Source organism: Dendrobates tinctorius, unplaced genomic scaffold (genome assembly GCF_039654945.1).
Source record: "Dendrobates tinctorius isolate UK_male_01 unplaced genomic scaffold, ASM3965494v1 ptg000250l, whole genome shotgun sequence".
NCBI classification, from domain to species: domain Eukaryota; kingdom Metazoa; phylum Chordata; class Amphibia; order Anura; family Dendrobatidae; genus Dendrobates; species Dendrobates tinctorius.
The window spans coordinates 24,990,397-25,003,909 of NW_027361917.1; the positions used below are offsets into that span (position 1 = coordinate 24,990,397).

The following is a 13,513-nucleotide window of genomic DNA, read 5'->3' on the forward strand; positions in this document are numbered from 1 at the left end:
AGATTCTTAATAAATTTGGAGTACCTTCTACACCATACACTTTATCAAGACTGACGTCAGAAGCCCCCATCTTGATTAACTTTCCCCAACTCGTGCTTTAAAGCGCAGGCAGATCCTTTACCAACGTACCAGTTTGGTCCTCACTGTCAGATTTCCTTATGTCTGAACTGTATGCTGAGTAAAAAAGCATCAAGGTTGCTTTGTAGCCATTAAAGCGTAAATCAACTTTTTTCTTTTAATTTTCTCTAATGTGGAAAATTATCTAAAATCCCTCACTGTAGGATATGTCTTCGTTCCTGTAAAAAAATAAGACAAATTTTCAAGTAAGTAGCTTCCTAACCGCGGCTTTTCTCCACTCTATTTTGAACAATTACATGACACTGACATTGTGGGAAATCATTAATATAAATTAGGAGAGGCAGTGTAATTAATATGTTCATATTCCTAAATGCATAATGAATTTCTAATTAGCAATTGCAGATAATTAAATGTTATTAGATTCTGTGTGACAGTGATTAAGTAACAAAAGGGCCGATTGCCTTCTACAATGATTTTATGCTCGTTATGTCACAGCAGGTATCAGATAAAAGTTTAGTATTATAAATCTAGATTGAAAGCATTGATTTCTATTGTTTATCTGTTGCACCTCAGGGTATATGCACACGTTGAGTATTTGCAGCAGATTTTTCTGCACCAAAATCAAAGTGTTGGCAGGAAAGAAAAACCCTATGGAAAATAACGGCATTTTTAGACATTTTTTTCCGTGCATTATTTGTGTATTTTTCCTTGCGTTTTTTTCAATTATTTGAATGGGTGAAAAACGCTGAAAAAAAATTTGACATAATAGAGGTAAAAACAAAACAAAGAAAAAAAAAACATTTTTATGGTTCAAATCCGCAAGGAAAAAATAATCAGCATGTGCGTGAGATTTCAGAGATCTCATTTACTTTGCTAATACTATTAAGTGCAATGATTTTTACTCTTGGAGAAGGTACAGAAAAAAATGCAGCTTCTGAACAAACCCTTGGTCCTAGCAGCAACAAAATGATGTGGTAACAGTGTACTGATCGGACAGATGGAGTTTTAATAAATGAATAATTAAAATTACTCCCCTCACCTAAAAAAACCTAGAAAATACCTAAACCATGTGGTATCAAATTATGAAGAATACTACTACCTCTACCAATACCATTACTACAGTACTGTGCAAAGGGTTTAGGCAAGTGTGGAAAAAACGCTGCAAAGTAAGAATGCTTTCAAAAATAGACGTATTAATAGTTTATATTATTTAATGGGAATCTGTCAGCAGGTTTTTGCTATGTTATCTGAATACAACACGAGATGGGAGGCTGAAACACAGAATTCAGGGATGCGTCACTTGTCAAAATGCGTGCTTTTTACTAACTGCTAAGGATTTATCACTAAGAGATTAAGATTGCTGGACTAGTCCGCAACTAAGAAGCTCACAGTCTAGGACACAAAGCCTGTCGTGGGCGGGGTCAGGTGTGGTGTGGGTGGGGTTAGCTTCCTCAGCTCTGCTTCATTCTAAATCTAAAAGCTCTGATTGTGTGAGAACGGCTGCATCTAGTAATCTAAGTGATATATCATTGGATTTAGAGTCTATTTACTTACATTATGGTGCTCTCCGATGAGGTACCAAAAACCTGCTGACAAGAGTCCCTTTAACTATACTGGAGCATATAGGCAGAGACCTGTCAAGTTACTTGGAATAAGTGGGAGAAGGCACCAGGGACCCGCCTGTCCGACGAGCCTTCAGCGCGGTCTTTTTCGCCGGCAGCTATTAAATAGTGTTTTAATCTTGTGTAGCCTGTTTACTGGAGCAGCAGCTACAGGGAGAATACGTATTATAGCTCTAGCTATTTGTATTCATTCCAGTCATCTGCATGGCGCAGTTTCAGATACTGTTCACTATACAGAGGACATGGTGTAATCACACCCCCAACTCTGGAATTGACAGCTGGCTCCGCACACAAACACTGCATAGAAGGTTGTCAAAGTGCTGGGGACTGATTACAGTGCCCTCGCTGGAGTGAAGAGTGATTGCTCCAGCTGCCTGCACCGTCCTGCTGACAAAGCAAACGGTCGCACGGAAAATAAAAGTTATTTTCCTGTACCCGCTGCTTCAGTAAACCGGAAACACAGGATTAACACTATATCTACAGATAAATAATGTTTTTGAACATAACAGGTTCCTTTTAAAAATTAAAATACACATAAGATGGTATTTCGAAAGGCTGTTAAAAGCAATCTGTGGAAGAATTCACATTAGCATTTTTTTCCTTTGAGGGATCTCAAATATTTTAATGGAAAAATAGCACTCTGTGTATTTATACCTTTAAATTACTAGAACCCTTTAAGAAACTAGCTCATCAGACCCCTAAGCTACAAAGTGGTAGTGATACTTTTCGGGACTTAAATCAACAGGCCATTCTTCTTCTGTCTTCCTTGCATTAATACCCTCTATTTCGGAGGTTATAAATTGGTCTTTACTTGCAACAAGCCTCTATCAAATCAAGCTACGTTGATCTATTTTCTCACATGTGGTGATTATCTTTTATCCAAGGAGACTCCAGTGTCTTTATTTTGGTTTATTTTATTTACCTCTTTTTTGTTTGTGCATGTTTTTAATAGTTTGTCTGTGTCGATTCGTTAAAGGGAATCCGTCAGCATCTTTTTGCCACCTCATCTGGGAGCATCATATCGGAAAAAAGATCCTGAATCCAAGGATGTATCACTTAGCTCACTGGGTTTAGCTGTTCTGACATAATCATGAGTTTTTAGATTTAGCAATGCAGCAGAGCTGAGAAATCTAACTCCGCCCACACCAAGCTCTCTGCAGACATACTCTATAGACAGTGAGCTGCTTGTCACAGGAGGGGGCAGAGTCAGACTTGGAAGCGTGTGCCTGCTAATCATATCAATGATAATCACAAGGTGATTAAACCTACAGTCTAAGTAAACAACAGCACACAGTCAGACATGTGATACACTGTTGAATTCAGTGTTTTAACCCCTACCTCATACTGTCCTCAGATTCCATATCAAAAACCCGCTGTGAGATTCCCTTTAATACATTTTTCAAATTATCACCTCTAAATAGTTGTGCACTATTTTATCTGTGCACCCTTTTTCTTCTCGTTTTATAAATAACGTTTCTGGACTTAACAGGTTCCTTTTAAGATTGAAAACACACTTAAAATGGTAGAGACATTAGTATTTTTGCCTTTCAGGGATCTCACATTTTTGGTGGCAAGAATAGCAGCCTGTGTTTATGTGTACCTTCAGAGCCCCATAATCCCAGAAGAAGGCAGCTCCTGGCGGTTTTTAATGGCTGGATCCCTACGTTTTCCCAGTCATGGACCAGTGAATGCAGTAGCAGTCAACGCTGGATGTAAGTAAACTACTGGAAACCAAGTACTTCATTCCCACTCCCTGAAACCGTCACTACAATTGACTGAATCACTTCCATTTTGAATATTCTCTAGAGCAGGGTGTACATTGTTTGCCGACTAACAGCTGATACTCCTGAGGTGTGTACAACCTTAAAATTAGAGTAGCAATGTGTAGCAGAATATTGCTCCACAGATACAATCAAGAGATATCTCTCCACCCTTGGATAATTTCTCCATCGATCCAAAGGGCGTGTACCCACACGTGTAAGATACCATAGGTCTACATTACAATGTTTTCCAAAGCTCAAAGTGAATAAAACATGAAAACAGAAAAATATCGGTGAAAGTAGATGGTGGCCGTTTAATTTATTAAAATAAATTTGTTGCTTTATACCGCAAACACTTTAAGGAGTTTGAAGGGAAGAAAACAAAAGTAAATGAAAAAGTGGAATGTATCAGTGACATTCAAAAGAAAAGTAAAGCTTAAAACGGATAGGTCCGAATGTCCTGATCTCTCAAAGTTTTCACCTCCAACATACGAAAACTCCAAAAATGGCAGTAAAACGAATGAAGTCATTGTTTGAACTGTGTGAACTGTCCCGGAGTGTATGTTCCATATCTGTTAGCGACATTTGTAAAACCAGTTCTTAAACCCTGTGCGCCACCAATGCCAGGCACTCCAAGTCCTTGGCTAAATGTAGCACCATATTGTGCAGAAGCGTATTGGAGTCCTAGGCCGTATGGCCTTGTTTGTGCATTCTGAAGAATAACAGGATTGATATTTTTGCCTGGTGTATTAAAGGCAAATTCAGGAGGTGGGCTGGTGGACTTTGAGGGTGTGGAAGTCAAAGGACTTAATTCATCAACTGGTGATTTCAGAGATGGCATCTGAATGATGTGATGGTCTGACACGTTCAGCATGTTGGATGGCATGGCACTAGAAGACAGGACAGGCCTGGACCATTCGTCCTTGAAGATCTGAACCGTAAGAGTAGAGACCAATGTATTGAGTCGGTTTGTAACATGAGCCAACACCAGCTGTTCATTAGCGTCTCTTCTAATCCGAACTTGAACTGAACCAGCCTGAAAAGTAAGAGAACAAAATGAAAATGTATCTGATAATCTAGCTGTAGGCCTGAAATACCCTGTTTGCTTGGTCTAAATGTAAATCCTAAGTAAAGATTACAAGGTTATTCCCATTCAGAGATGGATACTGTTGTATAGTGCTTCTAAAAACAAGCACTTTTACAATTTACTGTTTACTTACATTTGCAGCCATTCTTGAGATATTAATGCTTTCCTTTTATGTACAGCTTGTTGCCTAGGAGACCGACCACTGCTGCTGTCTAGCCTGTATGTACTGTGGTGAAGCTGGCTTTGATTAGGAGGTTAAAGCGTGTTCCAGAGATCCTCGACAGCTTCAAAACTGTGCTTACAAGCTCAATAGAATGGAGCTTGCAAGTGCTGCGTATGTTATGCTTTCTAGAATCGATGGTCTCCAATTCAAGAAGCCTGTTGAAATCACAAGAACAGCTGAAATTTTTAATAAGCAGCACAGTGCAAAATTGCTTGTATTTGCACGCACCATTCGACAATTCCCATTTATGAAGTTGGGAATAACCCTTTAGGAAAATAAAACTAAAGTCTGTCCTGCAGTTCTCCAATGTAAGGGTGTATACACAAACACACACATATAATCAATATAATGTATATAACCGTTGCATAATCCATATGTAGCCGCAGCTTCTTACATACCATGGTCCCAAATCCCAAAGTCCAAAAATGCTCATTGCGGACTTCCAGAACACCATCTAATGTAGACACCTTAGTAAAGACAATACAAAAATAGCACAATTTATTAAAAAGTCCAAAGAGTAAAACAATTATAATGTTAACAATAATACGGAAACAGGTTATCCGATAAATATGTCTTTAACCACCATTTTGAATGGCAAATTTTAGCCCGTTGCCAACGTCGGGTTCACATGTTTGGGCTGATCCCACACTAACTGGTAGATGGCAGCTCTGTTATATAACCAGAATCTGCCTGTAACAGAAGCAACCAGAGATAGTTTTGATCGATGCACCATTTAAACGCCGCTACCAATCTCTGACAGCAGCATTTAAAGGGACTGTCTTGGAAGATGGGCAAGGAAAATAAATCAAAACGTGACCTGTGGCTAGAAGGAGTTAATAAGAGCTCCTGGCTCCCAATTTGTATGTGTTAGTAATTAATGGTGTTTACCCACACAGTTGGGTATATGTGGTGAATGGGTTAAAAACTACTTTATAATTATTTAAGGGGGTTGTTCAGGGTTAGAAAATGACTTTTTTTTTCCCAGGAAGGGTGTCACATCTGTAAATGAATAGAACTAGTATTGCAATTCATCCTCATTCAATAAGTGATAGTCAGATGGTCCCTAATCCTTAGCAATGGAGCATAAATGTGCCATTTTCCTTTTTGTATTCTCATCGTTTTTATTTGGAAGATGCATGACAGCTTTAATTATAAGCAGCAACTAAATGATTGATGTATCGCCCTTGCAATCACAGAATTGGTTTCTCAGTGTTTAAAACAACATCTCCACCTTTTGTTCACTTTGCTTAAACAGTAGCAGCCACTCCTTACACTTGTGCATTACATTTCCAGGTCTCGGATAGCACCTGTATAAAGGATCCTCCAGGTGCCATCACAGAAAGACATGTGACAAGTAAAGTCTGAATGTCTACATAAAAGGATCAGCATGAGTCACAGCTGCGGACAGTGATCGGCTGCAGCAGTCACATGCTTGCATGACGGAATAGTATGTCCAGAGCCAATCAGTGGTCACATGCCCGCATCAAGAGGGATACTAGAAACCGGCGGAGAGTAACAGCACTACGAGAGGAGCGGTGGAGGGTTAGTTGAAGGGTATATATTATTTTATTGGGTTTTTTTTGTTGTTTTTTTACATTCCCCATTCTTTTTTTTTAACTTTCTTTCAGTAGCAAACAAATGTAGCATAAGTGTATCCATTACTTTTACTAACAAATAAAGTTGCACTCTGTAGTGTTACAGCATGTAAACATGAAATATATGAAATATGAATTGCATTACAGCTATAGACAATAGGAAAAAACGAAGATATTTAACACAAACTGGCCAAATTCATGCATGCCCAGCAGCCACGACAAGGCGATCTTCTTTACTGGGAACCTACTTTAATAAGGTGACTCCTCTCATGGTCCTACATTTAAGTGGTGGAAAAGCCCTTTAAATAAATAGGATTTTCATTCCCTTGGTTTTGCTTTGCTTACCTCTCGAAGTAGTTTGTCCAGTTGGCCAATGACATGCGGTGGTGTAGTCTTCAGAAAAGAAAACAAAAAAAAAACATTTGTTAAAACTGCAGAATTATTTTAGATTATCATTATTAGTGAATTCCAGGGTGTTGTTCATGTGAAAATGAGACTACATACATGTTATGTGAGTAAACAGACTGTCAAACAGGTACAAGAGGGGGAGAGGCTCCTGCTCCTTACGGGCTTACCATCTACAGGTCTAGATACAAGCTAGACACTATCTAATCCCCAATGATCAGCAGCCAGAGCATATAATAGTGTGAACGCGATACATATCGGAAGCAGATTTGTTTATAGGTAAAACAAGGATGTGTTTGTGTGTCTGTTGTATTTGGCTGGGGTTCGTGTGATAAGTGTTTGTCAGAGCTGTCATTTACTGCAACAACACCCACAAGTGATGTGATGAGATGCAGTCATGTTAAACCCGAATGGGAGTACATGTGATGAGAAGAAATTGCTAGGAAACAGACGGTTGCAATTTACAAGTGTCTACACCTCAATCCTAAACGTATACACCACCGTGAGCACAAAACTGTACTTATGATGAATGTTACTAGCCAAGGAGAAACGTACAGTACCATTCGTGGGTTTATACACAAATTATTAAGACTTTTTTTAGGATACTACAATTATTGGAACCAAAAAAGTAGACATGAAAAGACAAAAGTGACAAAAAAAAAAAAACGCTCTCAAAGTTTAAAGGGAGCAGGTCAAGTGAAAAAACGATATTAACCTGAAGATATAGGGTTAATCTGCAGGTTAATAGCTTTCTGAAGCTATGTGGCCGCCACAATGAAAGCCTGGCTGCTGGAAGGGAATGAACTTTATTCCTCCCAGAAGTCTCTGGCTTTCGATCATAAAGGCACAGATTGAGTCACTGCTCAGCACATGGTGAGTGGCAGCTGTAACCGCACCCCTGGCACTGACTGACAGCCGGCTCTGTACTGATACACTGTAGAGCTGGCTGTCAGTCAGTGCCTGGGGCGTGGTTACATTCTTCGAAGCAGACACACTTTGCGCCAGGCTGTTATCAAGACAATCTTTCTTGTATGTCACCAAAACCTGGGTTTCCTCCTTTGTGATGCTTTGCCATGCCTTTACGGTAGCACACTTCAGGTGTTGCTTGTTTGTGGGTCTGTCTTAAATTGTGTGTTAAGCATGTGAAAAGCATGCTCAATTGGGTTGAGATCCGGTGACTGACTCCGCCACTGCAGGATATTCCTCTTCTTTTCCTTAAAAAACTCCTGGGTAGCTCTCGAAGTATGTTTTGGATCATTATCCATCTGTACTGTGAAATGCCTTCCAATAAACCTTGCTACATTTGGTTGAATCTGAGCAGAAAGTATCGCCCTGTACACTTCAGAATTCATCCAGCTGCTTCTGTCATCGTTCACATCATCGATAAACAATAGTGACCCAATGCCATTGGAAGCCATGCATGCCCATGCCATCACACTGCCTCTCTCCACCATGTTTTCCAAAGGGTGTGGTGTGATCTGGATCATGAGCCGTGCCAAGCCTTCTTCCCACTTTCTTCTCATCATTCTGGTACAGGTTGATCTTCATTTAATCTTTCCAAAGAATGCTTTTCCAGAACTGGGCGACTTCTTCAGATATTTTTTGGCAAAAATTAAGCTGGCCTTTCCATTTTTTAAGGCTGATTAATGGGTTGCACCTTGTGATGAACTCTCTGGGTGTGTGCACACGTCGCGGATTCTGCTGCAGATTTGGCTAAATCCGCAGGTAAAGCCGCAGGTCAAATGACCTGCATTTTACCTGCGGATTAGCCTGTGGATTTCCCCTGCCTTTTGACACCTGCAGATTTTTATAATGGAGCAGGTGTCAAACCGCTGCGGATTCCACACAAAGAATTAACATGCTGCGGATTTCAATCCGCGGAAAAATCCACAGCATGTGCACTGCGTTTTTCGTTTTCCATTGACTTTAAAGGTACTGTACAATGCAGCAGAAACTGCTGCGGATCCGTAGGGCCAAATCTGCTGCGGATCCGCAGCAGAATCCGCAACGTGTGCACAGACTCTCTGTATTTGTTCTGATGAAGTTTTCTCTTCATGAATGAAACGGTTGATTTGACCACTCCTAACATTTCTGATAATATTCTTTTTTCAGCCTAATGATGGGCTGATTATCTTCCTTTTTTTCTTATAAATTTCCGCTATTTTTTTTTTCACCACTTCGATTAAAAAAAATAAATAAATAATAATACTAATATGCAAATCACTAGCACAATTATAAAACTGGTTTTAGACATATGAAAAAAAATCAATAAGCCCCTTAGGGGCTTGTTAGGAAGAGTATAAAAGGATCAATAAATACATTACGGTGGTTTTGGGGGGGGACCCTTGGGAAGCTGACAGGATCCCTTTCACTTAGAAAAGGTGCAAATGAAAAAAAAAAATATTACTGGAATTATTTACACCCACAGACAAAACGTGGAAAAACAACGAAGAATCGAACCCTGTGTGGCCCGTGAAATGAGATTTTAAGGGGTCTCTGCCACCGCTATTTCAGGATAATGGTATGCAAGCGGGCAATGTTACAGGACTTGATTCTAGTTTGTCAGATCTCCTCATAGCAATTTCCCATCAAGATACAATGTCTGCTCCAAAACATTATTTTATATACTAAATAGATAACAATTACTTTGAAATGCCGCGTTTCAGAGAAAACATTATGAAAAGTTTGATGGCTTCTACCTCGCTGCAGTAAATGAACAGATTTCCCCCATGTGTGTACATAGGACGATATCTGTCAATCAACTGGAGGGGGGAGAGACTGACAGCTTCTCAATCTAGGTTCTCGGAAATGCCACAGCGCAGTCAGGCCCCGATGCGTGCTGCCCGGGGATCAGGCAGCCTGAACGGAATGACAGGTCCCATGTAAAACACAACCCACAACAATCTTCATTACATCAGGTCTCATAAAAACACTGAACAACTCTATTCAATGATGACTGACTGGCATTTCTTAGAGTAATCATGGATTGTCTATATTTCTCGACTTAGCTGAGCTGTACTAGCCATATCTCACAAATATAAAGACCCAAAATATGACTATTTGTGACCCAAATGTTCTGGGTGACACGGTTTATTAATATTAGGCAGGAATGAGGAAAGACATTCTTTTATTCAACCTCTGCAACGGTCATTCCATTAATGAACGCTAAAAGGGACAGGCTCATTACATACATTACACACACATTTATTACATACCATTCAGTGTGCCTTAAAATACCTGAATAATTAAAGATCAACATTTTTCATCCCTAAATACAACTCACTCATGCACAGGCAATAAAATGGGCTGTCCAGGGGATACAAATATTTGGCCTAAGACTGGGCTAAAATAATAAAAGCGTACCGGTAATTACTAACTTTCACATATCTCCCATTTTGCCGCCTGCTCATTCTCTGCTGGTCGCTTATTCATGGGCCCGTCTTGATACACCGCCAGTAGTGCCCACTGAGCCAGCCGTGGGACACAGCCACGACCCGCCATATACCTGCTCCAGCAATCGCTGTAATCTGGTGCAGCATCAAGATGAGACCACAAAGTAGAGACCAGCCGGGACGGCTCGAATGCTGAAACAGGAACTGTGAAGGTCGGTAAGGGGGGGGGGGTTGTTTTTTTGCCTCCCTTTAACTAAAACAATTAATATTTTTGTCCAAAATCATTTCAAAACTACCAATCTTTATATTAAGGTGTGCCATAATAAAGAGAAACCAATATTCCAATTGGTGTGTACAAACTTTCTACTGGTACTGTTTATTATTTGGCTTAATGCTGTCTAAACATAGAAGCAAGAACTGGACGTGCAGGTTCCTGCGTCAGCAGTGGGAGAAGTTCTCCATATCCCTACCTAATAAGCCAGAACTACTCCAACAACCTAATCCAAGCGACATGTAAAATGGGAGTGTTAATTGGGCAAGCGGTGAAGATAAGGTGAAGCCGCAGTCCTGAGAGCTGCACACAGATTGCATTATTGGCATCCATCTCTGTCCCCACTATCTATTCTCCTCATCTCAGAAAGGTACAGTGGCTTGCAAAAGTATTCACTCCAACAGCATTATTTTTTTTTGTTTTGCTACCTCACAACCTGGATTTTCACAGTTTTTTTGAGGGTTTGCATCAGTTCATGTAAAGAACTGTGAACATTCAGTTTCCTTTTTATTGTGATGCAAACACATAGGACAAAATAACTGAAAACGTCAGTGTGCATAACTATTCACCCCCCTAAAGTCAGCAAGTCAACAAATGCCCTGCAAAAACACCAAGGTTACTTACCGGTAGCCGGTTTTTCCGGAGCCCATGACGGCACACATGAGAGAGGGGATCCGCCCAGTCAGGACAGGAACCCTACTGAAGATAAAAGGGCGGTACCTCTCCCTCGCTTCAGTTGGTTTACAGAGCATGAGAGGCCCCCCGGGTTAGTACACATGGTAAAACTATCACCACATTATATCTAACTAAAAAAACACCCAAACTATAGTGCACACCAAAGGAGTGAAAAGGGGGGGAATATACAGGTGCCGTCATGGGCTCCGGAAAAACCGGTTACCGGTAAGTAACCTTGGTGTTTTCCCGTCTCCCATGACGGCACACATGAGAGACTTTTGTAGAATAAGACACCTTAGGGAGGGACCACCGCTTGCAGCACCCTTCTACCAAAGGTTAGGTCAGTAGAGGAAGACAGATCAAGTCGGTAGTGCTTAAAAAAGGTCGAAGGTGAGGACCAAGTAGCGGCTTTACAAATTTGTTCAATTGATACCTCAGCCTTCTCTGCCCAGGAGGTAGCCACGGCTCTGGTGGAGTGAGCCTTGATGCCTTCTGGAACCGGAGCGCCACTTGCGGAGTAGGATAACATAATGGCCTCCCTGATCCATCTGGCAATGGTACTCTTAGCTACCCCGTGCCCTTTTCTACTACCCTGAAAGGCTACAAAAAGGGACTGATCTTTCCTCCACTGACTAGTTACTGACATATATTGTAATATGGCTCTTCTTACATCTAATGTATGGAACTTTTGCTCCCCAGGGTTTCTAGGATTGTTACAGAACGATGGCAAGGAGATCTCCTGAGTCCTGTGAAACTTTTGCACTACCTTGGGGAGATAGGCCGGGTCTGGTCTTAGAACCACTCGGTCCTCCAATATCTGTGTATATGGAGAACATATAGACAGAGCTTGAAGGTCGCTGACTCTTTGGGCTGATGTTAAGGCTACCAGTAAGACAGTTTTAAGTGTAAGTAGCTTTGGTGACAGCTCTAGTAGTGGTTCAAAGGGGTCTTTGGTTAAGGCCTCTAAGACTAGGTTGAGGTCCCAGGGTGGTATCTTTGGGATAATGACCGGCCTTGACCTGCCACAGGACTTTATGAATCTGGACACCCACCTATTGGCTGCTAAGTTGCAGTTATATAGGGCCCCCAAAGCTGAGACTTGAACTTTGAGTGTATTAGTGGCTAACCCCAGTTGTAGCCCCAACTGTAAGAACTCTAGGATAGGTCCCACTGGCGCTACATCCCCCAAGGGTTCCCCCAGGAAGTCTAGGAACTTTTTCCACATTCTACCGTAGATTTGGGATGTTATAGGTTTCCTACTTTTCAACAGGGTGGAGACTAACCCTGGAGAGAATCCCTGGAGACTCAGTAGCGCCCTCTCAAATTCCAGGCTGCTAGATGGAAGCCCTTCACCTGAGAGTGGACCACTGGTCCCTGGGAAAGCAGGTCTGGAATCTCCGGTAGTATCCATGGATCTGTCACTGACATGAGCCTCAGAAGGGAGAACCAAGGCCTTCTCGGCCAGAATGGAGCTATAAGAATTATTCTCGCTCGATCCTCCCTGATTTTCCTGACCACTACTGGGATCATTGTTATCGGGGGAAATGCATAGGCCAGGATGAACTTCCAGGGTATTTGTAGGGCATCTACTGCGAAGGGGTTTTCCCTTGGGTTTAGTGAGCAGAACTTCCTGACCTTCCGGTTCTGTGCGGTAGCGAACAGGTCTATTTCTGGTTTGCCCCAGGCCTGAACTATTTGTTGGAAGACTTGGGGGTTTAGGGACCATTCCCCTTGTTTTAGGTGCCTGCGACTCAGGAAGTCTGCCTGTATATTTTCTGCCCCCTTTATGTGCAGTGCTGTGATGGATAACAGATGTTGTTCTGCTAGCTGGAAGAGTAGATCTGATATTTGCATGAGGCCCCGAGATCTCGTTCCCCCCTGGTGATTGATGTAAGCTACTACTGCTTGATTGTCCGTCATGACCCGGGTGTGGCGGCCCCGAAGTAAGGGAAGGAAATGTTTCACGGCTTTTTCCACTGCCTATAGTTCTTTTACATTTGAACCGTGATCCCTTTCTAGCGAGGACCAGGTCCCCTGTATTGAGTGGGATCTCAGGTGTGCTCCCCATCCTGTGGCACTCGCGTCTGTTGTAATGATGTCCTCGACTGGTTTTTGCCACCGGACACCGGCTGTTAGATTCTTTTCTACCATCCACCAGAGCAGGGAATCTCTTACAGCCACTGAGAGACATAGTTTGCCTTCTAAATGCCCTTTTGTTTCTGTGCTGACAAAACTTCCCACTGTAGTTGCCTTACGTGGTACTGCGCCCATGCTACTGCGGGTATGCATGATGTCAGTGAGCCTAAAAGGGACATTGCATTCCTCAGTGTCATATTTGGTCTTTGTATTGCTGTGCGAGCTAGGCCTCTTATCTTGGTCACTTTGCTCTCTGGTAGGAGGCAGCG

At 41.7% G+C, this 13,513-nt stretch overlaps 1 protein-coding gene across 5 annotated transcripts in view; it reads right to left on the minus strand.

Moving 5' to 3' along the window:
* Positions 1-3,748: 3,748 nt before the first annotated feature.
* The window catches only part of SLC30A6 (solute carrier family 30 member 6), a 35,721-nt gene continuing 25,956 nt past the window's right edge, over positions 3,749-13,513 (minus strand). For all 5 annotated transcript variants that reach the window (XM_073557537.1, XM_073557538.1, XM_073557539.1 and 2 more), the window contains 3 exons: positions 6,711-6,758; positions 5,169-5,237; positions 3,749-4,496 (listed from right to left, as the gene is read on the minus strand). In XM_073557537.1, the coding sequence (XP_073413638.1) occupies positions 3,987-4,496; positions 5,169-5,237; positions 6,711-6,758 (627 nt within the window). In that variant the 3' untranslated portion in view covers positions 3,749-3,986. The remainder of the gene's footprint in view (positions 4,497-5,168; positions 5,238-6,710; positions 6,759-13,513) is intronic.